The sequence below is a fragment of the Gadus chalcogrammus genome, chromosome 17, assembly GCF_026213295.1.
Source record: "Gadus chalcogrammus isolate NIFS_2021 chromosome 17, NIFS_Gcha_1.0, whole genome shotgun sequence".
NCBI classification, from domain to species: Eukaryota; Metazoa; Chordata; class Actinopteri; order Gadiformes; family Gadidae; genus Gadus; species Gadus chalcogrammus.
This window is the reverse complement of record NC_079428.1, coordinates 2,568,444-2,594,570: the sequence shown is the minus strand read 5'-3', so window position 1 is coordinate 2,594,570 and position 26,127 is coordinate 2,568,444. Positions and strand designations below refer to the sequence as shown.

General features: G+C 50.6%; 1 protein-coding gene across 1 annotated transcript in view; it reads left to right on the top strand.

Annotated features, from left to right (window-relative positions):
• adgra3 (adhesion G protein-coupled receptor A3) overlaps positions 1-26,079 on the top strand; it is a gene marked incomplete at its 3' end in the record, with an annotated part of 28,550 nt that extends 2,471 nt beyond the window's left edge. The window contains 18 exon segments of the mRNA XM_056576151.1: positions 3,992-4,191; positions 9,733-9,804; positions 10,019-10,090; positions 10,828-10,988; positions 12,599-12,812; positions 13,636-13,800; positions 14,554-14,746; positions 15,260-15,409; positions 17,707-17,865; positions 18,455-18,601; positions 19,792-20,014; positions 20,549-20,757; positions 21,171-21,295; positions 21,840-21,963; positions 23,556-23,701; positions 24,112-24,207; positions 24,731-25,223; positions 25,225-26,079. Of these exon segments, the coding sequence (XP_056432126.1) occupies positions 3,992-4,191; positions 9,733-9,804; positions 10,019-10,090; positions 10,828-10,988; positions 12,599-12,812; positions 13,636-13,800; positions 14,554-14,746; positions 15,260-15,409; positions 17,707-17,865; positions 18,455-18,601; positions 19,792-20,014; positions 20,549-20,757; positions 21,171-21,295; positions 21,840-21,963; positions 23,556-23,701; positions 24,112-24,207; positions 24,731-25,223; positions 25,225-26,079 (3,804 nt within the window).
• Between the last annotated feature and the right edge of the window lie 48 nt (positions 26,080-26,127).

Genomic DNA, 26,127 nt, shown 5'->3' with positions numbered 1-26,127 from the left:
CCCCCCCCCCCCCCCCCCCCCCCCCCCCCCCACCCCCCCCCCCCCCCCCGCTCAGAATTGAAGGAAAACGAAGACATACGAGACGCACGGGCTAAGCCTTTTGGTCATGCATTTAAAGTTGTTTATCTTTAAGTTCGCTCTTTCTTTCTCCCGGCCACATCGCTGCCTCTCTCTCGCTCTCGCTCTCGCTCTCGCTCTCTCTCTCGCTCTCGCTCTCGCTCTCTGTCTCTGTCTCTCTCTGTCTCTCTCTGTCTCTCTCTGCTCTAGCAGCCAGGTATTCAACCTCCACATCGCTGCGCTCTGCCTCGAATATTTCTCGAGCAGCACGGGGTTTTTTTCTGCGCGGGTTCACTTCGCTACATTCTGAGGTTGTTATGTTAGCTTTTTTTTCTTGTGTTATCGCTCTTCCGGGAGTTCACGTTACACAACCATCACACACGGCCCCTGGACAACTCTCGTATGAACAAGATTTCTATTGATATGCACACGGGGAGGGGGGGGGCAGGCCTCGCGGGCATTTGATTTGGGTCATACACTGCTCTTCGCCTTTTCAAAGACGCTCCACCACCAAAGGGTAAACACGGCGCCATGTTCTCAATCCACAATCAAAAGAGGAAGAATGAGGAGGAGAAGAAGAAGAAGGTGGTGCTGGTGGAGGGAGGGGGGGGATAAAGCTTTGATCTCTCCACACCAGGGAAGCCTTGAAGGCAATTCCCTGCGTGTGTAGTCTGCAAGTCGATTGTGCTGAAGGCTCCATTCTGCCAGCTTTTTTTTTTTTTTTTGCCTCCAAAGGCAGCTACAACTGTGGCCCTCTCTCCCCCCCCTGTCATGCCCAACCTCTCCCCCTCTCGCGCACCCCCCCCCCCCTTTTGAGTGTAGCGCGCCCGCTCGCTAGCTTACTTTGTCATTGTAATGAGCCTAGTGTAGGCCAGAGGTGTTGATGACTCCACACACACACACACGCACACACTGCCTAGCTTGGCGCCGGCTCCCCCTTGTTCATGTTCTCACTCACCCTCCATCTTGTTTTCTTGTGTGCTCACCAGCTCTGAGCACGCTACACTTGGGGGGGGGACATTTGTACTCCAACGTGCACACACCCAAACTCCCCCCTCTTAGTTTACAATTCTTTACCTTGTCGTCCGTAGGTACAGAAATCAGGGCGGACCCTCCTTTAGATTGCCCTTTTGTAGTTATAAATGTAAGACCCCGTTGTAAACAGTAGCGCGTGTGTGTGTGTGTGTGTGTGTGTGTGTGTGTGTGTGTGTGTGTGTGTGTCTGGAGAGGGAGGAGAGTGGGTGTTCCCCGACAAGGGGCTATTAAGGCTATCCACACCTGGGTGTGAAATTAGGCAGAACCTGCTTTGTACCTCAGCGGAGGAAGGGCAGACACCCTCTTCCTGTCTCGGACACGTCCTCCTCACCCCGCTCCATGGCGGCTTGCTCTGATGGGCGATGTGCATACACAGCTCTGGGTAACGGCTAAACACGTCCCATGCCTTTTAAGCTTACATGAACTGTGATCTCATATTAACACGTGGCTCAGTATCGGTACATCGAACAATAGTGTTGTGTGTATATCGGGGGTGAAATCATGGTAGTAGATGGTTTGTTGTGGCCAAAGGTGGTCGATTTCGAGCCTTCCCCCATGTGAGAATTACTAAAATGTGCTTATTTGTTCAACTTCATTAATGTCTCATATGCGTATGTAAGTGTTACATAACATGGAAGTGATACAGCTGTGAACGATGCATGTGAAGGTTTCATCATGGCTGTAGCGTTAGTCTCATATAAGATGCAATGTACACTTTATCATAGGCTTCTCCATTCATGCAAAGATAACATGACTAAATTATATTTATCACAGACATGACCTGTACAAACTGTTGAGACTTAATTATGCATACATAATCATAATTAAAATAAATAATTAATCCAGTGTGACACAGTCCTACTCTTACAAGACATAATCACTGAAATATGTCAAGGAGAACTGTAACATAGTCTTGTGTTTTGGTCGGTTATATTGTAAATACACAAAATGGTGGGAAGACTGTTTGTCGGTTAATCCCAGATACACTCTGAGCGTTCTCCTATTCCTCCCAACACTCACTCTAAGCCCTCCAGCAGGCCATGTTTCTATATCGACATTATCACGTAACAAAACTAACTTTAGCTTTGTCACAACCTGTTTATGGGTCCGTTTTATCTCCCCTGCGCTCCTCCTAAATCACAGACGTCTCGGCCGGCGTTTATCTACAGATGTGAAGAATGTCAACAGTTTGTAGCGCGAGTGCTATGATCACAGGCCTCAGTCGGGCATCGAGGAGTTATGTCGCGGGACTGTTACATTGATACCTCGTTCATAGCATCATTCTGTATTAAGAGTCACTGACTATATGGGATGAATTCCTCTTGGTTTGGGCTCTGATTGTACCAACATTACATGGCACCGTTCCTCGATTTAGAAGGAACTGCTTTTCTCCTAACTGTGTAGTCTGTTTCCGTCAGACCTAAGATAGTCTGGTTGTGGTTTGACTCCCAGCTGCGTGGTTCTTGGTCCAACCCCCATGGTTTGAAGTCCAACTGCAGGCATCCATGAGCTGGTCTCCCACCTGCTGTTCCCTAATGATGTCTGCATAAAAATAAAATGTTTGGATAGCAGGATAAACGGTTGGCTATATTGGATACACAACAGTTTGTGAGTGGGTGTAGCGGGCTGAATTCCCCGTGCCTTAGCTCACGCTCTGCCATTCGACGTGTCTCTCAACACACACGGCGCGGACATCAAACGCTAAAGCAGTGCAGGGAAGAGAAAAAACACCCTCTCCTTTCTCTATTCATGGTCTGGCCTGCTCACTCACCAGCAGCCCTCCCAAACCCGCTTGGCAGACAGCTCCTCCTTGACATCAATGCCCCCCCGTCCCCCCCCTGTCCCCCCCCCCCCCCATCCCGCTTTCCTCTCTAGCTCTCTTTGTCTGGGTGTACGGCTAGCATACCCCCAGCCCCTAATTAATGACAGAGGGACGGTTGCCGCGGTAACACAGGTGAACGCTGCAGGTATTCCGTCTCCGCAAGCCTTTGAACCTCCCGTGTGTGTGTGTGTGGGTGTGTGTGTGTGTGTGTGTGTGTGTGTGTGTGTGTGTTGTGTGTGTGTGTGTGTGTGTGTGTGTGTGTGTGTGTGTGTGTGTGTGTGTGTGTGTGTGTCACACGCCCTGGGGCTGTGGTTGTCGATGCACTTGGCCTTGTGATGGTGATTGATTCTGATTGGTTGTGTGTGTGTGTTTGGGTGCCTCGCGTGGCTCTCAAACAGGTGTCTGGCGGCCCCTCAGTGGGCCCCTGGGACTTGGGTTGAAGTGTGAGCAGAGCCAGGGGTTCCCGCCTTTGACTTGAGCCGGACCACTACATTGTCATCGAGACCTCTCACGGACCACCTCATATGCAAACTGTAAAAGGTTGATTAATACACATGCAGTCGCGGAGCGGAGAGTGCCAACGCCCCACAATGTCACTCAACAAAATGTTACTGTAAGAAGGCCCTGGCCAGTGGGAAAGACAAAGTCAGCAACACTGCTGATGCCCCCATTGGGTTTATCAAGAAGTTACAAATTAGCAGAAAATATAAATGGCAAACATTACAATGCTGACATTATGGAATGCAGACAGCGACGCTATAATAACATCCCATGCTACTGTATTTACTAAACTGTATTTCTATACTGATCATTTATTTTTGATTATTTTATTTATTGTACATTTTTCTATTTTGAGAATACAATCCCATGTACCACCTGCAGTAACACAGGTTAGGCTTTAGTTTCTGAAATATTAACAAAATGTACAATATCCAAAAACCAAATGGCAGGACCTGCAATCTTTTCATTAGGATAAAATGTAGATGTATGTACAGTAACAAAACCTTGACAAATTGAGAACTTTAGTGCTGCACAGATATCACATGTTCAGGATTTTAATTGTTCATCATTTTGCAGTCTGTCAAAATAATCACACTACGATTTCTCTTTTTCTCCCATCATTTACCCCTCAGTCTCTTAAAGCGACAGTACCAACGTGTCATACGATCAGTTAAACATGTCATTTTGTTCTTCTGCTTTGACAGAGACCTCCGGAATAACTTGATCAGTCGCATCGAGCCCGGAGCCTTCCTTGGCCTGCCGGCGCTGAAGAGACTGTAAGTACCCATGGATCTCCGGTTCCCAGTTTCCGTCTGTTAAACACTGGGGTTGGATTCCTGTCCCATTGACACCAGTGTGTCCTGATTACTGGATCCTTGGGGCTGAGAAGATCCTAATGGTTGGGAATTCAAAGAATTGCGATATAATTATAATGGCTACTGAGCGATAGCCAATATTTGTTTTGTATTTTATACATGTATATTACCCTGGCATCGACACTAAACATTAGGATTGGGTTTAAGTATACACCAACGCTCCCAATGTTTATTCTCATATGGTTAGACCCTGCCTTTTGTGTGTGTGTGTGTGTGTGTGTGTGTGTGTGTGTGTGTGTGTGTGTGTGGGTGTGTGTGGTGTGTGATGTGTGTGTGTGTGTGTGTGTGTGTTGTGTGATGGGTGTGTGTGTGGTCCCACCTCATGTGAATCTGCTTGGTGTTACAGTAGTTCTGTAGTGTGCTTACCGTCTATAAGCGACCGTGGTCTGTCTGCCGCTAGCTTTTTCCCAGGGTTCCTTCTTCTAAACACACACAAAAACTCGCACAAACGCAGACACACGCGCGCACACATGTTCTGTGTGTGTATAACGAGACTTGCCAGCCCTGAAATCACCCCGGGTGACTGCTCTGACTCTATTGCCAACATGAACTCACAGTTTGGCTGCTGAGAGTGAGGGAGAGAGAATTCCAAGTTTCCAACCCCCTAACACACACACACACACACACACACACACACACACACACACACACACACACACCACACACACACACACACACACACACACACACACACACACACACACCCACACACACACACACACACACACACACTATATTTTTCACAGCCGTGTACATACCCACTTACCTATTTTAATATTCTTATTTCTCACGCCCCACATGAGATTCACAGGCACTACACTTTTTAGGATTTATTTTCCCCCTTCAGCGTAATTTCAGCCCCGGGCCCCTCACCAGCGTTCCGTATCGCTGGTTAACACACACTGCCCTCCTGTCTGAGGTAATCGCAGAATCACCTTTTCTTTTTTTTTTCCCGTGCAGTCCTCTCCCCTCCTCCTCTGGGTTTCCCGCTCCCGGGGAGAAGCAGGCTTGTTGTTTGTCAAGAGCTGCCAGGCTAGCATAGCGGCGCTGCAAGGGTCTCCAGATGATGTCAGAAGTGTGTGTGTGTGTGTGTGTGTGTGTGTGTGTGTGTGTGAAGGGACACACACACACCCACACAACACACACACACACACACACACCACACACACACACACACACACACACACACAACACACACACACACACACACACACACACACACACACACACACACACACACAGCTGCTCTGTGTTGGGTGAGGTGGCCCGGTTCCCGCCACTTGTTTATGCCTTTCAAGGGCTTGTGGGTAATTGAGTCAATTGGCAGAGGAAAAGGGCGTGAAAGGACTCACCCAGTTTGAAAGTGGTTGTTTATTTTGCAGCCTTGTCTTCATCTTGAAGCTTATCTCTTCTGGTTCTTTATGGATTCCTTCACTCCAGCCTGTCTGTCCAGAGGGTTCTGATGCAGATAGACAGATCTGACGTGATTCTTTCGATTTCATTTTCATCCTCTGCTCAGACAAATGGTTCCTAATCAGTAGCAACGGATTTTCAGACATTTTCCAAACACATCTTCACTTTCTGCTGGTTCTTAGCCACAGGCCTCTGCCCAGTTTGTTTTGAAGGAGGGAAGGACAGATAAGGAAAGTTAAGGAGAGAAAGTTGCAGGAGACCCAACTTGTGTGTGTGTGTGTGTGTGTGTGTGTGTGTGTGTGTGTGGTGTGTGTGTGTGTGTGGTGTGTGTGTGTGTGGTGTGTGTGTGTGTGTGTGTGTGTGTGTGTGTGTGTGTGTGTGCGCGAAGCACCCCCCCCCCCCCCCCCTTCTACAAAATCTGGTTTAAAATGAATTCCACAGCTAGCCAGGAAATGCTACCTCATTCCTCCGAGAGCTATTAGCAGCGTGGCTAAAAGAACCAGGCGTGAGATTGCGAGGAGGTGCCTGGCTGTCGCGTCTGTCTGGGAGGGAGGGTGGACACGGGCGGGTCCGCTATACAGGACCTGGCAGCTGAGACACAGAGCTGTCTGTTGGCTCACGGTCCGGCCCCACACACGCACGCACGCACGCACACACACACACGCACACACACGGCTGAAGGAAACACTTTTGAATGAACGAATGTGTGCACCCTCACTCACACACATGCTGGTCTTTTGTGTGTAATGGGACACACACACACACACACACACACACACACACACACACACACACACACACACACACACACACTTGCATGGCCTGCATTCCACCAGCAGCAGCTCAACAGTTGTCAACATGGCCTAATCACACGTGGCTATTTTTAAAGGCCTTCCTCCGATCATTAACAACGATGGACAGGAAACGCGACACAACGCTGGCATCGCCTGCAGTTCGGACGTACTACTCTAATCCGGAGCAAAGGCTTAGCAATGGTTCCACGTTGACATGACGCACTGCCCCACGCAGTCGCTTCGACGCAGTCGCCAACCTCATTTGGTCCTGCTTCGGGTTTTAGTCAGAGGACCAATCACAGCCCCTGTTGCTGCATCTCCTCGACGCAAGGTTAACATTTTTGGGAGGCTCACGTCAGGCCCTTGTGGTGCACGCAAGGAGGGTCCACAAGGACGTAAGGGGTCCGTAAACCGCCTTGCGTTGAGTCGACGTACAACCATAACTGAGCCTTAAGGCTCAGCTAGCGGCAGACAGACCACGGTCGCTTATAGACGGTAAGCACACTACAGAACTACTCTAACACCAAGCTGATTCACACTGAGGTGGGGACACACAGTAGGGCTACCCCACGGTAGGGCCTAAACAGAGTAGGACCTAACTCACAGTAGGGCTAACCCTCGGTAGGGCCTAAACAGAGTAGGACCAACTCACAGTAGGGCTAACCCTCGGTAGGGCCTAAACAGAGTAGGACCTAACTCACAGTAGGGCTAACCCTCGGTAGGGCCTAAACAGAGTAGGACCTAACTCACAGTAGGGCTAACCCTCGGTAGGGCCTAAACAGAGTAGGACCTAACTCACAGTAGGGCTAACCCTCGGTAGGGCCTAAACAGAGTAGGACCAACTCACAGTAGGGCTAACCCTCGGTAGGGCCTAAACAGAGTAGGACCTAACTCACAGTAGGGCTTTGAAGAGAAATAACGCAGATATATATTTGCAATTTACCAAGATTATTAAAGCAAATCATTGAACGCAGTGGTGCTAAGTTTATAAACCTTTCCCAGAATTTTCCCAACCACCACCTTTCAAGGTGCTGGTTTGCACCAACGGTAATACTGTTGCCTTACACAATTACAATTACAATTAGGGCATTTAGCAGACGCTTTTACCCAAAGCGACGTACATCGGTTAATATACACATTGACACACCGACGGCAGAGTCAACCATGCAAGGCGACAGCCAGCCCTCAGGGTGAGGTGTCTTGCTCAGGGACACATCGACACTCAGCTAGGAGGAGCTGGGGATCGAACTAGCTGCTGCTCTGATGTTACATTAATACCCTTGTGCGTTTTCGAACTTTGCCTCTTTTGACCTCCTCAGAAAGGATTAGGTTTTTGTTCCTTCCTTTGTTTGGGATAGCACGCAACCACTCTAAAGGAGTCACATGACCAAATCATCAAAGGGTAGAACATTTTGAGGTTGATCTGACTGTTACCCACAATGCCTTGTGTTCAGACGGTGAATGAGTTTTCTCCGATTTGATTTATTCAGGCCAGACGTTTTGTTTGAAAGAAGCATGACATTTCTTTCAAGGGGGGGGGCGGGCAGTGTGTTCTATTAGCTCAATGTTTACCAAAGTGGACCCCAAACCGCCACTGAGTTACGGCAGGACCCCAACACACACACACACACACACACACACACACACACACACACACACACACACACACACACACACACACACACACACACACACACACACACACACACACACACACACACACACACCAGCCCACTCCCATGTCTGCACCCCTGAGCATAATTCAAAGAGACAGGAATTATCTCTTTTTTTTTCCATGTTAGGTCGCTGGGATCATGTGTGTCTGTGCGTGTGTCCTATAACTGTCTTTCTCAGAGAGGGAGAGAGGGAGGGGGGGAGAGAGAGAGAGAGAGAGAGAGAGGGGGGGGGGGGGAGAGGGGGGGGGAGAGAGGGGGGAGAGAGGGGAGAGAGAGAGGAGAGAGAGAGAGAGAGAGAGAGAGAGAGAGCGAGAGATAGAGAGAGGAGAGAGAGAGGAGAGAGAGAGAGAGAGAGAGAGAGAGAGAGAGAGAGAGAGAGACGTCTCATCCAGCCGGGGATCAAACACACGCACACCTCTTGGCGTGTTTGACATTAATCAGCCGCCATTAATCACCCGCGCCGAGTGTAACTCTTGTCTTCTTTGATGCGAGGCGTTCCTCGGTTCACCTCTCGCTCGCCACCCCCCCCCCCTCTCGCTCTCTCTCCCCGGGGGGCATTCGCTCAAAGCCCGAAATCTCCCTAAAACATAAAGGTGTAGATCTGACAAAGCAGCATTTCTAAAGACCTGGTTGCCAAAACCTCTCGTCGTCAAGGCGACGGGGCCCGGCGTCGGACAGCCGCGCCCAGGTCTCATCTTGCGTCACCTGAATTAAACCAGTGACGAAATCCACCTCTTTTTGAGTCATTCACTTGAAACGCGGATCACCTCTGTTGATCCTCTCACAGCTCCGAGCAGGCGTGACGCCGTCGCTTCATCAGAAGGTTCTAGATGTCCGTGTGTGTTACCAAGTGACCCCTTCTCCCCGTGAGCTCCGCCGGCTCCCTTTAGGAGCTCATCAGATTCGAGATGATGGTACGCGCCTACAAGGCGGTCAATAGAGCTGCCCCTGCCTACCGGCAAGTGTTAGTCAGACCGCACACCCGTGCTCGGATGCGCTCCGCTCAACTACCCCAGCTGGACGCCTGGCTCCGCCGTTGCTGAGAGTCACAACTCGTCTCTGTTGTGGCACTGCAGTGGTGGAACGAGCTCCCTGCCGACGTCACGACCGAAGAGTAGCTTAACAGCTCCCACAAGAGACTCAGCGCTCGCTTGTTCAGGGTTCACCTCGACCCTGCAAAGCATCGCTCCTTACCCCCCAACCCTCCCCTTACTCCCCTGAAAACACCCGTCTTACGCACTTATTGGTTGTTGTACATCCTGGCACTTAATGTACGCACTTATTGTATGTTTGTGCGTCCGGGCACTTAAGGTTAGTACTTAGCATCGTGTAGCATCTTATCCTCACTATCCTCGGGGACTGGGTTAACTTATAAATGTTATTGCATGGCACTTGGTTCTATGAAGATCCTTCATGTACCAAATGCGATATAGTGTTGGTTTTCATTCTTCTTACCAATGTACTTATGTAAGTCACTCAGGATGACGTGTCTGCTAAATGCCCTGAATGTAAATTACCGGACTAACGTAACCGTTTCTTGCTCTTTTTGTCCTTTCCAGGGACCTGTCCAACAACCGCATCGGCTGTCTGAACGTGGACATCTTCAAGGGCCTGACGAGCCTGGTCCGACTGTGAGTGGCCTTAGCCTAAAGAAACCCCCCTTTGAATGGAAATGTTTAGCTTTGTTCCTAAAATATACTTGTTTTGACCACCCCCACCTCGCCCGTTGTGTTTCAGATTTGAAGGCCGAACACAGTGGTGTATTGAATATATCTGCCGCTTTCTCTCAACATGAGAAATAATATTATAAATCTTAATTTGTTTTTTTCCTTCTTTCCTTTCAAGGAACCTTTCTGGAAACATCTTCTCCTCTGTCGCTCAGGGAACCTTCGACAGCCTGGTGTCTCTGAAAACCCTGTGAGACATGAGCACACACGCACACACACACACACACACACACACACACACACACACACACACACACACACACACACACACACACACACACACACACACACACACACACACACACACACACACACACACACACCGCCCTAAGCCTTGCATGCTGTCATTTGTAATTATAATAACATTGATTTGTCGAGCACCTGTCGCACAAAAATGTAACGTAGCAACTTAAAGTGCTATAAATCAGTGTACGGGCAAACAAATGTCCCATTTGTAAACCGCATCAACACGCGATTGTACTTACTCAACTGTGTCTGTTTGTGTGTCTGTCCATATGTGTGTTTTTGTGTGTATGCCTTACTTCCATGCACATGTCACTGTGTCCTTGTGTGTGTGTGTGTGGGTTTCTTTCTGTGTGCGTGTGTTTGTGTGTGTGTCTTTCTATATGCATGTGTGTGTGTGTATGTGCGCGTGGTTCCCTGCACATTTCAGTGTGTGTATGTTTTTGTGTGCGCGCGTGTGTGTGTGTGTGTGTGTGTGTGTGCCCATGTGTGTGTCTGTGTGCTTCCATGCACATGTCACTGTGTGTGTGTGTGTGTGTCAATCTCCCTAGTCTTCTCTAGTGTTACTGTGTGCAGGGTATGACTCTAATCTGATATGTGTGTGTCTCCCAGGGATTTCAGCACGCCCTACCTGCTGTGGGACACTAATATGAGATATGTGTGTGTGTGTGTCTCGTGCAACAGGGAGTTCAGCACGCCCTACCTGCTGTGCGACTGCAGCCTGCGCTGGCTGCAGCGCTGGGTGACGGAGCACAGTGTGACCGTTAAGGACACGCGCTGCTCGTACCCGCGTTCCCTCAAGGGCCAGCTCGCCACCGACGTCCAGCCCGAGTCCCTGACCTGCGGTAGGACGTCCACCTTACCCGCACGCACGCACGCACGCACACACACAGAAACACAAACACACACAGTAATAAGTAATAAGTAAAATCCCAGTCCATCGAACGGAAAGGACCCACATTTTGACTTCCAGGGCTTTTAGAAGGGCAAGGGGCTTCGACGCCCAAATAACAACCGTACCCAAGTTCGGAGCACAGTACAGCGTTCAAAATCTGGTTAGCCTGAGGAAAACAAAGCATTTGACACTTTTAAGTGAACTAGAGGCCACTATTTTAGCAACAACGTCAATAATAGCACACAATGCTTTGTTGAAGATAATCGGAGACACACAAACAAAGAAATCTCGGCAATTAAAGTGAGCTCGAGCCACAATGCTTGACACTCTTTCCTTTTGCTTTGCTACATGATGGAGCGTGAAGCAATGCGAGCCAACGAGAGGAATTAGTGGCTTTGGGATTCTTAGTAATCTCAGTCGGTGGTTTCAAGGCCATGGCGACCGCCCATTGTGAAGCATATTGGTTTGGAAGTTCAGTCCGGGGTAGTTATGGACCTTTATAATAGTCTAAAGTTAATAATTGACTTGGGGAATTGATTTTAATTGATCACAGCGCTCTTTAGAAAAGATTTAACTCAAGCTGAAAACTGGGTGAAAACGATGAAGTATCCATGAATAATCTACAGACACAGCCTGTGCCAACATTGTGAAACAGCCTCTTCTAAGTGGAAAAAGGCTTTGTGTGTGAGCGCTCTGCTTGTGCAATGACACTGGAGGGGTGTAGGCCGTGGCGCTGGGTTTGTTTGTGCTCTTATCTTATCAGCTTCTCCCTGTCTCTCCCGGTGGGCTGGTTATGTAATACTCTGCACTGCAAGGTGGGGTCTCAGGTAGCACCATGCTACGCTACGCTACGCTACGCGGACTGTTTGGCTAGCTCTTTTTGTCCTGGTCCGAGGCCAGACTGCGAGTAAAGGACAGGAAGTGTTTGTGATTTGTGAATTCAGGCGCGGCGAACGTGATTAACATCGGTCTGGCTCCGTGAGACTTTATCGCTGAATGTTTGACCTGCATCCAACGCATACGTTTCAGGTTTGAGTCCTGACATGTGATGTCTAGACTCAATTCAAAACCACAGCATGTAATGGGAAACAACCCAAGCACTTTACATTTACCTTAACCTTTAGGGCATCAAGCAGACACTTTTATCCACAGCGACTTACAATAAGTACATTTGTCAGAAGAAAGATAAACAATATATCGCTGTCGGTACAGTAAGTATTTTCATAGAAACAAGCAGTAACAATTGTTAGGTTAACTCATTCCCTGTATACAACAAAGCTAGCTAGGATAAGATGCTACACAACTAAGTACTAGTGTCAGGACGTACAACATACAATAAGTGGTCGGGAGGTGTCTATGAGTCTAACAGACGCTTCGATCCAAATCAACTTACAATAAATACATTTCTCACTTTGACTTCTAGAAACATTTGAACCACTTTGAGACCAACTCGAATCTTTCATTCAGACACGAACCCTTTTCAAACCAGCGTTCAAACCTCAGCCCGTTTCCTCCCCTTGACTGGTGTTGTGCCCCCCCCCCCCCCCCCCCCCCCTCCAGACGCGCCCCTGGAGCTGCCCTCCTTCCTGCTCACCCCGTCCCAGCGGCAGGTGGTGTTCCAGGGGGACAGCCTGCCGTTCCAGTGCCAGGCCTCCTTCGTGGCCCAGGACATGCAGGTGCTGTGGTACCAGGACGGCCGCGCCGTGGAGCCCGACGCCGCGCAGGGCATCGCCATCGAGAAGAGCATGGTGCAGAACTGCTCGCTCATCGCCAGGTACGGACGCGCGGCGAACGGGCGACCAAGGGCCCAGACGGACGCACGCATATGCATGCATGCATGCATGCATGCATGCATGCATGAACGTGCCCACGCGCATGGCACAGGATATACACACGTGCACGCACCTGCACACGCACACAAGCACAGACACACATATATGCACATGCACATATACGCACACACACGCAAGGTGACATGCTGTATATACGCACGCACACGCATATACTCACAAACTCACACATATGCTCACACACACACACACACAGAAATATGCTCACACGCATGCACACACAAAGGCCCACACATACATACAGTATACTCGCAGACACACATTTGCATACAAGTACACACGCACGCGTGCAAACACACACACACACACACACACGCGCGTTGAATTAGTTGTCTGAGAGCGCGTGGAGTCAGTTGACTCTCTGGGAGGCTCTTACACAGAGCTTAATTCACTTAATTCGAGTCAACACAACCTGCCCCGACTTGACTCTAAATCCATTTAAATCCATCTTCCTCGCTCAATTCCCACCATACCTGATTAAACCAAGAGCTGCTGCCCGCAACTCATGATTCTCTCATTGATTCATCATAGTGTGTGTGTGTGTGTGTGTGGGGGGGGGGGGGGGGGGAGAATATCGTAGAAGTGGTTAGTGTGTTTGATTCCATGCCGAAAGGCACCGGGTTCGATCCCCGCTGTCCACAGGCCTCTTTGAACAAGACTCGCGAACAGCCGACGAATCGATATCAAAGCCGACCGCTAATCAAAAGCTCTGTATGGATCCCCTGCGCCCCCGTTTGGCCCCTCCAGCGCCCTGACCATCTCCAACATCCAGCCGGGCTCCACGGGCAACTGGGAGTGCCGCGTGCGCACGAGCCGGGGCAACACCAACCGCACGGTGCACATCGTGGTGCTGGAGAGCTCCGCCAAGTACTGCAGCCCCGAACGCCAGGATAACAACAAGGGGGAGTACAGGTCGGTCCACACGCAAACACACACACAGGCACACACACACACACACACACACACACGCACACGCACACGCACACACACACAAATCCACAGGTTCACACACACACATAATTCCCACATTGTTGAATTAGTTGCTAACCAGCTAACCCAAACAAACATGCACCATGGTGCCGGAGATACAAACTGCACTTCAAACTTGAGTTACCTATCGGGGTTTTCTGATTTTATGCTGCTTTTTTGTGTGTGTGTAAATGTTGGGATGCGATTGTTGTTGCCAGGTTGCTGTTGCATTATTTTATAACCTCAAAAGGATGCAGTGGCGTCTTATCATGAAAAGGTTTAGGTAGGATGTTTCGATTCAGTGGGTTTGTTGCCCAGCGCTTTGGCTCCCCCTAGTGGCTGGATTTATCCACGCACTAACCGTCACCAAAACACATGCACCCATATATACATGTATCAGACAAGACTCTATAGACAAGTCTGTATAATTCGGGGGTTTTCTTAACCAGCACCCCCAACCCTTTGTGGATAGATGTACACATCCACAAAAAAAGTATCTCTTATGGTTTGCAGTACATTTAAAATGTTATAAAAGACACGCACACATACGGAATTAGTTGATGCTTTGCCCTCACAAATCTATGATACTTTCTGGATTGAATCTTTTTCTCTCTCATTTTTTCTTTTTAAAATTTTTTTTTATACAAAGATAAAAAGAATCCCACCGTCAAGGTAACGCTTAGCTTTGGCCTCCAGGTGGCCCCGCACGCTGGCGGGCATCACGGCGTACCTGCCCTGCGCCAAGACGCTGTCGGCGGGGGACGCGGGCCCCGGGGAGGCGCAGCGGGCGTGGCGGCGCTGCGACCGCGCGGGGGTCTGGGCCGACGAGGACTACTCCCTCTGCCAGTACCACAAGGACATCACGCGCTTCCTCAACGTCATCAACCAGGTCAGGCTGCCCGCTGGGGTACTGGTGTGTGTGTGAGCCAGGTACCAGCCGAGTACAGGTGTGTGTGTGTGTGTGTGTGTGTGTGTGTGTGTGTGTGTGTGTGTGTGTGTGTGTGTGTGTGTGTGTGTGTGTGAGCCAGGTACCAGCCGAGTACAGCTTGTGTGTGTGTTTCTGTGTGTGGTACAGCTGGTGGATGTAGTATATGTGTGTGCATTATAGCCGGGGTACTGTAGTGTGTGTAGTATAGCTGGCGTACTGTAGTACAGCTGGTGTACTGTGTGTGTACTGTGTGTGTGTGTGTAGTCGAGAGATCTATCGTTTTTTGTGAGAAAACGCCTCTGAAGCGAGAGCAAGTTGTAAATTCAACTCTCTCTTTCTCCCTCTCATACCCGAAATTTTGCGCCAACTTGTCACAACTCCAAAAAGTCTGTTGCCATTCATTGAATGACGTGTTACGCCTTGGCATCAGCCTTCTCTTTTATTATTTCTACATTTTTTATTTTCCCACGCTAGATGCCGCTGAACGAGACCAACGTGATGCAGCGAGCTCGCCGGCTGCTCGTCTACACGCAGAACGCCGCCAACTTCTCCGACAAGATGGACATCGTGTTCGTGGCCGAGATGTTCGAGAAGTTCTCCAAGTTCGCCGAGAAGTTCAAAGACGTGAGCATCACACACTCTAACACACGTACACACACAAACACACACAAACACGTACACACACACACACAGGCCAAACGCTCTTTGATTAGTTCAAGTTTATAACGTGGAGATAGTCACAGTGAATTTGCTCCCTGGTTTAATTGGGGCAACAGCAACAAAAAAGAAGGAGATGAAGAGAAAGGAGGCAGAGATTTGAGTACCTTGTGGAGTCTCCGCAGACCACAATGGATCTTTGTGTTGGTGTTGAGATTTAATATCCGCACGGTGGAGAGACCTAGGTCCTGCTCAATCCGCTGAGACAAAGGCGCTTTGTTCCGGCCAGAGAAACCCTGGTCAAGAATCACAATGTGTGCGTGGAAGAGATACGATCTAATATGAACGGGGAGGAGGGGACATGGGGGTGGGAGGGAGGGAGGGAGGGAGGGAGGGAGGGAGGGAGGGACACAGGTGGCGAGTAGATGACTTTGAGTGTGTTGGGATTTTTTCTCTTGCGTTTGTTGTTGGGTGCACCTGGCTGGGTCTGAAACCTCCAGTGAAACCAGGGGGAGGGTCCTCTAGTGTGGGGTTACCTTCCCACCCGTATGTCCTTTGAGCGTAGTTTGCTTCCCTCCTGTCTTGATTGACGCACTCATTTGAACGTATAGTATAAACTCAGCCGTGTGTAACAGTGGGATTACATTCAAATATTGACATTCGAGGCGAAGGAGGACTTAAATCGCTTCTTTCAAGTGCTCGCCGCGCCACACACACACACACATTCCTACACACACACATGTTTGTCTTCACACACACACACGCACGCACGCACGCACGCACGCACGCACGCGCGCGCGCGCGCAGGCCTTCATACACACACACGCGCAGGCCTTCATATACACACACACACACACACGCAGGCCTTCACACACACTCAAACACGTATGCCTACCCACATATGCAAACACACATAACTACACACACACACGGATTCATGCCTTCACACAAACACCCACAGAACTGCATAGTCTCCCCTTGCAGTCCCTAGGGGTCTCTACATGTTCATTACTGGTCAATAACGGGCCCCCTGCTTAAGGCTGGGGCCCTCTGATTGATGTGGGCTCTGCCTACCGTCCCCCGCCCGTCCCCACCAATGGCGTTCTCCCCTCCGTTGGTGGCTGTTCTTGTTACCGCGGATACCCGCCCTACATCGACTCCCCTTATCGACGTGTGTCGTCGACAATTGCGGTTATTACGCATCGGTTCATGGTGACAACGGAACACACAGATAAGACTTGGTTTGGTCTTAGCCTGGAGGTATCACAGCGTTGGGGTTCACTGTGTACTGTTTACTGTTGAGTGGTTGAACACTTTCATCCAGAGTGACTCAGAGTGCAGGGGTAGGGGTTTATGAAGTCGTGAAGGAGCAGGTCGGGAGTCTGCAGTCTGTGCTGTCAGTTGAACTCGGTCACGTTGAACCCGGCCGTTTTAATTGGTAATCATATCCAGGTGACCTGTGCGATACTCCTGCAGTAAAGCTGAGACACTTTAGTGTCTCCTACTTTTCTCTGCTTCAGTTACATATAGCATAATTTATCACATTTTGTTGGTTAGATGCATATTTGATACATAAATCATATTTCTCTTGAAACTAATTTCCTCCAGGATCCATAAAGTAATCTCCATCTGTGTATACTAGACCCTTTGTTTAACCTTTCTCTATCTCCCTCCCTCCTATCCACCCATCTCCCCCCCTCCCTCCCTCCCTCCCTCCCTCCCTCCCTCCCTCCCTCCCTCCCTCTCTCTCCCTCTCTCTCCATCTTACTCCCTCCATTTCTCTCCACTCCCTCCATCCCTCCTCTCTCTCCTCTCCCTCCATCCCTCCTCTCCCTCTTTCTCTTCTCCCTCATCCCCTTCTCCCTCTCTCCCTTCATACCTCCCTCCTCCACTCCCTCCTCCCCTCCCTCCCTCCCTCTTCCCCTCCCTTCTCCCTCTTCCATCTCCCTCCCTCTTCTCCCTCCCTTCTATCCACTCTCCTCTCTCCCCTCCCTCCCGCACTCTTCTCCCTCTCCCTATCACTCTCCCCTCCTCCCCTCCTTCCTCTCCTCCTCTCCCCCTCCCTCCCTCACTCTTCTCCCTCTCCCCCTCTCTCCCCTCCCTCCCCTCCCTCCCTCACTCTTCTCAATCCCCTCCTCTCCTCTCCCCTCCTCACCTCCTCTCCCTCCCTCACTCTACTCCCTCTCCCTATCACCCTCCCCTCCTCTCCCCTCTCTCCCTCCCTCCCTCTCCCTCCCCTCCTCCCCCCCCCCTCCCCCCCTCAGCTGGGTGAGGTGATGGTGAGCATGGCCAGTAACCTGATGCTTGCAGACGACAGGGTGCTGTGGTTGGCCCAGCGCGACGCCCGCGCCTGCACGCGGGTGGTCTCCTGCCTGCAGAGGATCGCAGCCAACCTGGTGGTCAACGCGCAGGCCTTCTCATTGGTCAGTCCCTCTTAACACGCCCCCCCAAGCTCCGCCCTCAATCCCATATACAACACACACACTGGACAGGAAAAGGGAAAAACAGTTATTTTTATGCCGTAATTCACCTACACTTTGTTTTGTAGGTGGAAACAAAATTTATTCAATTTTCAAATAATTGAATTAACTAAACCTCGTGGACATTTATTCAGACACGGTGCTTTTTATTCATATAGTTTTTTATGTATTTATTCTTTTAATGTATTTATTCAAATGATTGATTGAAGTAAGATTTTGTATATTTATTACCCCACGGAGCTATTTTACGCATGTATTTATTCATGTTTAAATCTGTTAATGTTCTCTACAAATGGCTGAACGAAGTAAGGTTGAGTGGACATTCATTCCCACGCAGTGCTATTTAATTATGTATTAATTTATCAATGTGTTTTATTCGATCAATGTATCTCGTTGAAGAACGCAATTCCCGATTAGGAAACGAGGAAGTCTTCAGATAAAATTAAAAAGTATAAAAACGACACCGATCAGAGAGAGAACGAACCGCGATCTGAGCGTGACTCTGTGTCCCCCCCCCCCCCCCCACCCCCAGACGTCCCCCAACATCGCCCTGGAGGTGCACCCGGTTCGGGCGGGCGAGTGGAGCGGCATGGCGTGCGTCCTCTTCCAGAAGCCCGGGCTGGAGCAGCTCACCTTCAAGTGCAACGCCACCAACGCCTTCGCCAGCATCCTGCACAAGGTGGGCGGGGCTAACGGGGGGGCTGGTGCGCTCTTCGTCGTCGTCGTCATCGTCGTCTTCATCATTGTCGTCGTCGTTGTCGTCTTCATCATCATCGTCGTCTTTATCTTCATCGACGTCTTCGTCGCCATTGTCGTCTTCGTCGTCATCGTTGTCTTCATCGTCATCGTCATCTTCGTCATAATCCTCACTTTGACATGTGTTTTATACTTGGATAAATAAGGAGAAAAAGTATATTATACGAACAGTCGTTGATTTTCCAAATTTGATATGCAGTGTTTTTGTAGGTATTTTTTATGTCTTTATACTCTTGAACCGATGCTTAAATGCAGTTAATGTGAAGTGCTACTTTTCAGTAAACCATCATTATCACCTTCACTAGCTTCACTTTCATGTCCCTATCGTGAGAACGGCCTTGGTGTTGAAACCGCAGTTAATCCGTTCTGAGTTTGCGATGAAAGTGGCCCTCATTACGATCGTGTTTCTGCTCTGTTCCCTCTAAATGGAGATTCAGAGGTTTTGGATGATCTTACATAATGCAACACAATGAGGAATTAATAAGTTGACAGCTGTGTGTAGATGTATTCATATATATATATATATATATATATATATATATATATATATATATATATATATATATATATATATATATATATATATAAACGTTAGCCAGAGTGGTTACTTACTGCCTTTCTCGCCAGTGTCTGGAAACAAAGCTGTTACATTTAGAAAGTTGACAGCTGGTATCAGATGTACCTTAATGACCAGCATTAATCAAGTTGTTTGTTTTTCTCACTGTTGACATTTCTGTTGGAACTGAGGGAAGCTTCTTCAATATTTCTATCCAGACGCTGTTACCCTTTCTGCCAGCAGAAAAACATTTAGTTTTGTAAAGTTTTTAAGTTACACTTTTTAGGGGTGTAGACATTTCGACTCGTCAGAAATCATCAGTTTTGTTTTAAACCTGCATTATGTACGTTTTCTGCTGTAGCTATTCACGCTTTAAAAAAGTAATACAAACTAGAAAGTTTCACAAGGATACAACTTGCCCATCACAGAGTGAATCCATCTAGGGAATTGTTCACAGCGATGGCTGCAGCTCCACCTCCAGCCACTAGAGGCTGCCTACTGGGAAACGTACATAGTGCAGCTTTAATTATCATCCATTATTGTAACTCTTTCCCCAGAACACGGTACTGGAAGCATCCCTGCAGCTCCCGTCCTCTCTCCTCCAATCACCGGCTGCCGCTGCTGTCGCCGGGCAGACTGACGACTCCATTGCAAACTTCAAGTTCTACCTGTTGGCATTCCGCAACGGCAAGTTCTTCCCGTCCACGGGGAACTCCACGCTATTGGCCGACGGCGGGAAGAGGCGGAGCGTGGCCACACCCGTGGTCATGGCCAAGATAGGTCAGTGGAGAATGATTGGCGGATAATGATGATGTCACGGTGAGAGCCCGACCGATTTTAGGCCCCATGCCATTTCCGATATTAGGGAGTAAAAGATTAGCGAAAAACGGCGAACCGATATATCGGTTCGGTCGGGCTCTGATGATATGATAAAGGGTGTCCCAATATTTTTTTCAGGTGTAGATGGATCTTGCTTTACGCCTCTGAGTGCAAGAACTTTGTTAAATTCCTAAATTTTTTGGGACAACGTTAAAGCCTGTATCGTTTTTAATATAGTTATTTATCACACCGATTCAGACAATGCAGATGTTATTAAGGAGCAGGTGGGGGGGGGGTCAGAACATCTTGCTCATGGGTGCCTACAGGGTAGACTGTCGGTATCGGGCATCAAACCCCCGGTACCCCGGAGCATACAGTACATCAGACTCTACACAAATGCAGGAAAAATCAACGCGACCTCCAACCCAAACAGCTGACTCCATCTTTTTAATCTTCACCTTGACATCATCCTGCCCCCCCCCCCCCCCCTCGCAGACGGCGTCCCCCAGCACGGCCTGCGCTCGCCGGTCAACGTCACGCTGCGCCGCTTCGCCCGCGGCTCGGACGCCACGGCGGCCTTCTGGAACGCCAGCGCGGCGGGGGGCCGGGGGGGCTGGCAGAGCGAGGGCTGCCGGCTGCTGTCCCACCATGACAACTTCACCACCATCTCCTGCGACGCCCTCGGGAACTACGGCCTGCTCATGGTGGGGATTGGCCCTGGGGTTGGGCGGGGGGGGCGGGGTTTGGAGACTCTCTGGTCCAATCGGGTTTGGTCTTGGTGGTTGGTGGGCTCAGGTGTTAAGCGTGTGTCACTGTGGGCGGACTGCACTGTATGTGGAAGACTAATTACCTCCTACCTCTTTGTTTTTATTTTTTTTATTTTTGAATCTCTGTATGCCTTTAAACAAATGTGAGAAAAAAACCTCTGAAGTCATGTGTACATCACAGTGGCGTTGTCATAACGACAGTCCTAACTAAACATCTCTCTCTCTCTCTCTCTCTCTCTCTCTCTCTCTCTCTCTCTCTCTCTCTCTCTCTCTCTCTCTCTCTCTCTCTCTCTCTCTCTCTCTCTCTCTCTCTCTCTCTCTCTCTCTCTCTCTTCCCCCCCCTCCCCCAGGACCTGAGCAGTGTGGAGCTCTTCTCCCCCAGCATCCAGCCCCTCCACCCGGTCACCTACGCCACGGGGCTGGTGCTGCTAGTCTGCATGCTCACCATCATCATCAGCTACGTCCACCACCACAGGTACACCCCCACCTATGAGTCTCTATGGGCGAGGTTTGGCCCAATGGGATTCTTCAGTAAAAGATCAGTAGAAATGCTTTGGTATGGAAATGACAGTTAATGGTGATTGATAAGCTAGTGGTTTTTATTTGTAGGAAATTTTTTTGTTTTTTTTCTTTCCCTTTTTCAAACAAATGCACTCTCAGATAACTAGTGTGTGGCGCTGTATATCCTTATTTTAGCAATCTTTGAAATGTGCTTAAGGGTTATATACCAATTCAGAAGATCACTAGTTAATTTACTAAATAGACAGTATATTTCTAACTATGTTTCTAATCTTGTTAGAAATATACAGACAAACAGAGATCCTCACACCAAATATTAGAATATAAAATAAATTAGAGATCATATTCACTTAAGTTCTACCCCAATTATTCTTCATCCCTTAACCCATGATGACTGTTAAGCTGTTCTACTGTCAACCCCACTCTCGACCTACGACCTCCGACCCTGAAGCCCCGTCCGGCCCCACAGTGGTTTAACCCCGCTGGTCTCCTCCCATCAGGTCGGTGCGCGTCAGCCGTAAGTTCTGGCACATGCTGGTCAACCTCTGCCTCCACATCTTCCTCACCTGCGGAGTCTTCATCGGCGGCATCAACCAGACGCGCTACATCAGCGTGTGCCAGGCGGTGAGCACAGCGCCCCCACCCAGTGCCCCAACCGTTACCTCACCCCGAACACCACCCTGAACCCCACCCAGACCCCCACCGTAACCCCAGCCAGAACCCTCCCTGTTCTCAGTTCAGCAACCCCACCCAGAACCCCAACCGTAACCCCACCCATTACCCCACCCAGAACCCTCCCTGCTCTCAGTTCATCAACCCCACCCGTTACCCCACCCAGAACCCTCCCTGGTCTCAGTTCATCAACCCCACCCAGAACCCTCCCTGGTCTCAGTTCATCAACCCCACCCAGAACCCCACCCTGGTCTCAGTTCATCAACCCCACTTAGGACTATGTTCTCAGTTCTCAATCAAACCATGCTGGGTAGGAGGGGGGAGACGTTTGGAGAAGAGAGAGAGAGAGAGAGAGAGAGAGAGAGAGAGAACAAGATCGAGAGAGAGAGAGAGGAGAACAAGATTGAGAGAGAGAGTGAGAGAGGAGAACAAGATTGAGTGAGAGAGGAGAACAAGATTGAGAGAGAGAGTGAGAGAGAGGAGAACAAGATCGAGAGAGAGTGTGGGGGAGGAGGGAGGGAAAGAGGTTAGAGAAAGTGAGGGAGGGCTGGAGGGGAGAGGGAGGGAGGGAGGGGAGAGGGAGGGAGGAGATGCCGGCTTTGTCTCCCCCTCGGTTGTCGCTGAAGGGTTCCTGGCTCCTTCCTGCTCGCTCGCTCCATCTCTTACTTATCCCGCCGTAACCATGGCGCGGCGGAGAGAGTTTGGCGTTTTCTTTTGTCTTCTTCTCTATTTTCTTACATTTTGCCTCAAGGGTTTTGGGGAACATTTCTCCCCAAACTTTCCCTGCAGAGTAAAAGTTATTCCAACCCCGATTTGAACACTTAAATACTTAAACCTGTTTCACACCCGCCGTCACTTCGGTTGAATCCGAGACATTCTCTCCTTTGTGTTTCCCACATTTCAAAGATAAGTCCCTTGGTTGATGGGCTGTGGGTGGGTGGAGTAAACAAGCTTTTTGGAACCAAAGTGATGGCTACAGAAAAAAAAAATAATCAATATATTGTATGATAATTTAGATGTTCACTGGAGACCGTTGAAGCATATAAAAGAGAAAGGGTGGGAGGGAGATGGGGAGAAAGAGAGAGGGCGGGAGGGAGATGGGGAGAAAGAGAGAGGGCGGGAGGGAGATGGGGAGAAAGAGAGAGGGCGGGAGGGAGATGGGGAGAAAGAGAGAGGGGGCAAGGGAGGGAGAGAGAGAGAGAGAGAGAGAGAGAGAGAGAGAGAGAGAGAGAGAGAGAGAGAGAGAGAGAGAGAGGAGAGAGAGGGAGAGAGGAGAGAGAGAGAGAGAGAGAGAGAGAGAGAGAGAGAGGGAGAGAGAGGGAGAGAGAGAGAGGGGAACCTCGAGGCGTCGTAGTGTTTTTTGTTGTTTCAGCAGTGATAGTTCTCTAAAAGCTCAGCAGCTGTGTCTCACCCTCTGCTCATGTTGTCGATCAACCCGGAGGGAACGTGTTTCACGAGGAAAAAGGAGTTCACGTGGAACTTTGGGTTTATTTTACGAGAGAGAGTCATTTGTTGACCGCTTGAGCGTCCTCCTTCCTCCTCAGGTGGGGATCCTGCTGCACTACTCCACCCTGGCCACCACCCTTTGGGTGGGGGTGACGGCGCGCAACATCTACAAGCAGGTGACCCGCAAGGCCAAGCGCTACGAAGAGCTGGACGAGCCGCCCCCTCCCCCCCGACCCATGCTCAGGTAGGGAGCCCGTGTCTGTCGCTACGCTAACAAGCTAAGACGCTAGCTGCCTCAGAGTTCAACCAACATGTTATAATGCTGGTTGTCTTACCCTTCTTAACATTGGTGTTAAACAATTTTTTTCATCTAAATACTTTTTCAATATAGATAAATATAAATAATACATGTATATTTATAATCACATTCAAATGAGTAAGGATCGTACATTGGTGCACAAATAATACTTCACACAGTAATTTCTCTGTTGTGTTTAGCGGCAATAATCATTTGTCCACCGGGTGTCAGTGTGGGCACCTAGTTTCAGTCAACGTCGTTATTTTGTTACCTTCCTGCTAGTTCCACCTTCTAAAGTGCTGAATCTGAAATGCTTCTTCAACTCTCTACCTCTTCTCTTGTTTTTGTTTTGACAGGTTCTACTTAATTGGCGGAGGGATACCCATTATCGTTTGCGGCATCACAGCAGCAGCCAACATCAAAAATTATGGCAGTCGGATCAATGCGCCGTAGTAAGTAGTCCACTGCAAAGTTTTGACATTTCTGGCAATAATATCACGGGAAATAAGGTTGTTTTTCTGTCCTGAGCCAGAAATGTTTGTGGAAAGTGATTCATTAATAATTATCCCTAAAGTTCCCCTAACACAAACCAACACACAAGTTAAACGATGCCAAATCTCCCTTTCATTAAAACGAATTTGAAAAGGTGACGTGTAGTATTTTAAAGTCCTACGTGTTATATTTCAACAAGCTCCTAGCTTTAACTAACCTGGACATAGCCGTAGACCGTGCCATAGTAAGTAGTCCCCTGCAATGTGTGGCCCTGTTTTTGGCGACAATAACAAAGGAAACCAGTTTGTTTATCCGTCCTGAGGCAGCGTTGTTTCTGGAAAGTATACAATTTATAATTATCCCCAAAGTTTCCCTGACACAAACCAACACACAAATGAAATGATGCTAGTACGCTGTTTGTTGTTCTGGTAAGACATAACGTGTGGAGTTATTAATAATGCTAACGTTGTTCCCTGTGTCCAGCTGCTGGATGGCGTGGGAGCCCAGCATCGGGGCCTTCTACGGCCCGGTGGGCTTCATCGTGTTCGTGGACTGCATGTACTTCCTCAGCATCCTGCTGCAGCTCCACCGCCATCCGGAGCGCCGCTACGAGCTCCGGGAGCTGGGCGAGGACGAGGAGGAGGAGGAGCGTCTGGGCTCCGGCGGCGGCGGCGGCGACCGGCACCGCCTCCCCCTCGCCGTCCGCCTCCCGGCGTCGGACGGCCCCCGCGGGATGGCGATGGCGATGGGCGGGGCCTTGGCGTCCGCCCAGCCCTTCCCCGTGGCGGTCTCCGCCCTGGAGAACGAGCACACCTTCCCGGCCCAGCTGGCGGGCGCGGCGGGCGCGCTGGCGCTGTACGGCGCCCTGTGGGTGTTCGCCGCCATGTCGGTGTCCCAGGAGCACCCGGTGGACCTGGCCTTCACCTGCCTGTTCGGCGTCACGGCGCTGGCGCTGGCGGCCTTCATGACGGCGCATCCACTGCATCAACCGGCTGGACATGCGGCGCTACTGGGCGCAGGCCTGCTGCTCGGGGCGCCGGGCGTACTCGGCCCGCCGGGAGGACGCGCTGCTGCCCGCGCCGGGCACGGCGGCGGCGGCGGCGGCGAGCTCCACGGCCGGGTCGCTGCGGCGCGGGACCAGCGGCGAGCCGTCCCGCTGCGGGCAGAGCAGCGGCGCCGACTCGTCCTGCACCAACCGCAGCGCGGCGGCGGCGGCGGCAGTCGGCGCGAGGCCCACGCCGCAGGGCAGCAAGCTCACCAACCTGCACGCCGAGGCGGCCCAGCTGGGGAAGCCCGCCGGAGGGACGGCCGTGGCGGGGGCGTCGGCTCCGTCTGCTCCGTCGCCCGCCCTCCTCCTCCTGGACAACAGCCTGACGGAGCACTCGCTGGACAACGACATCAAGATGCACGTCGCGCCCGTGGAGGCGCAGTTCCGCCCCAACCCGCCGCTCGTCGGGGGGGTCGTCGCCATGGGCAACGGGCACGCGGGGGCGGGGGCGGCGGCGGCGCGGCACCACAAGAACCGCGCGCGGGCCCACCGCGCCAGCCGGCTCACGGTGCTGCGGGAGTACGCCTACGACGTGCCGACCAGCGTGGAGGGCAGCGTGCAGAGCGCCGCCCGCAGCCGCAGCCACCACCACCACTACGACGTGGCGGCCAGGAACAGCCGCAGGGCCGCCTACATGGCGTACCGCGAGCGCCACCAGAGCCAGCTGCAGCCCGACAGCAGCGACAGCGCCAGCCTGCCGCGCCGCGGGCGCCCCACGGACAAGGCGGCGCCGGGGGCTTCGCCGCCGCTGGCGAACGGCGGCGTCGTCATCGTCGGAGGAGGTGGTTTGGGATGCGGTGGGGAGGGAGGCGACGGTGCCGGTGAGGGCGGG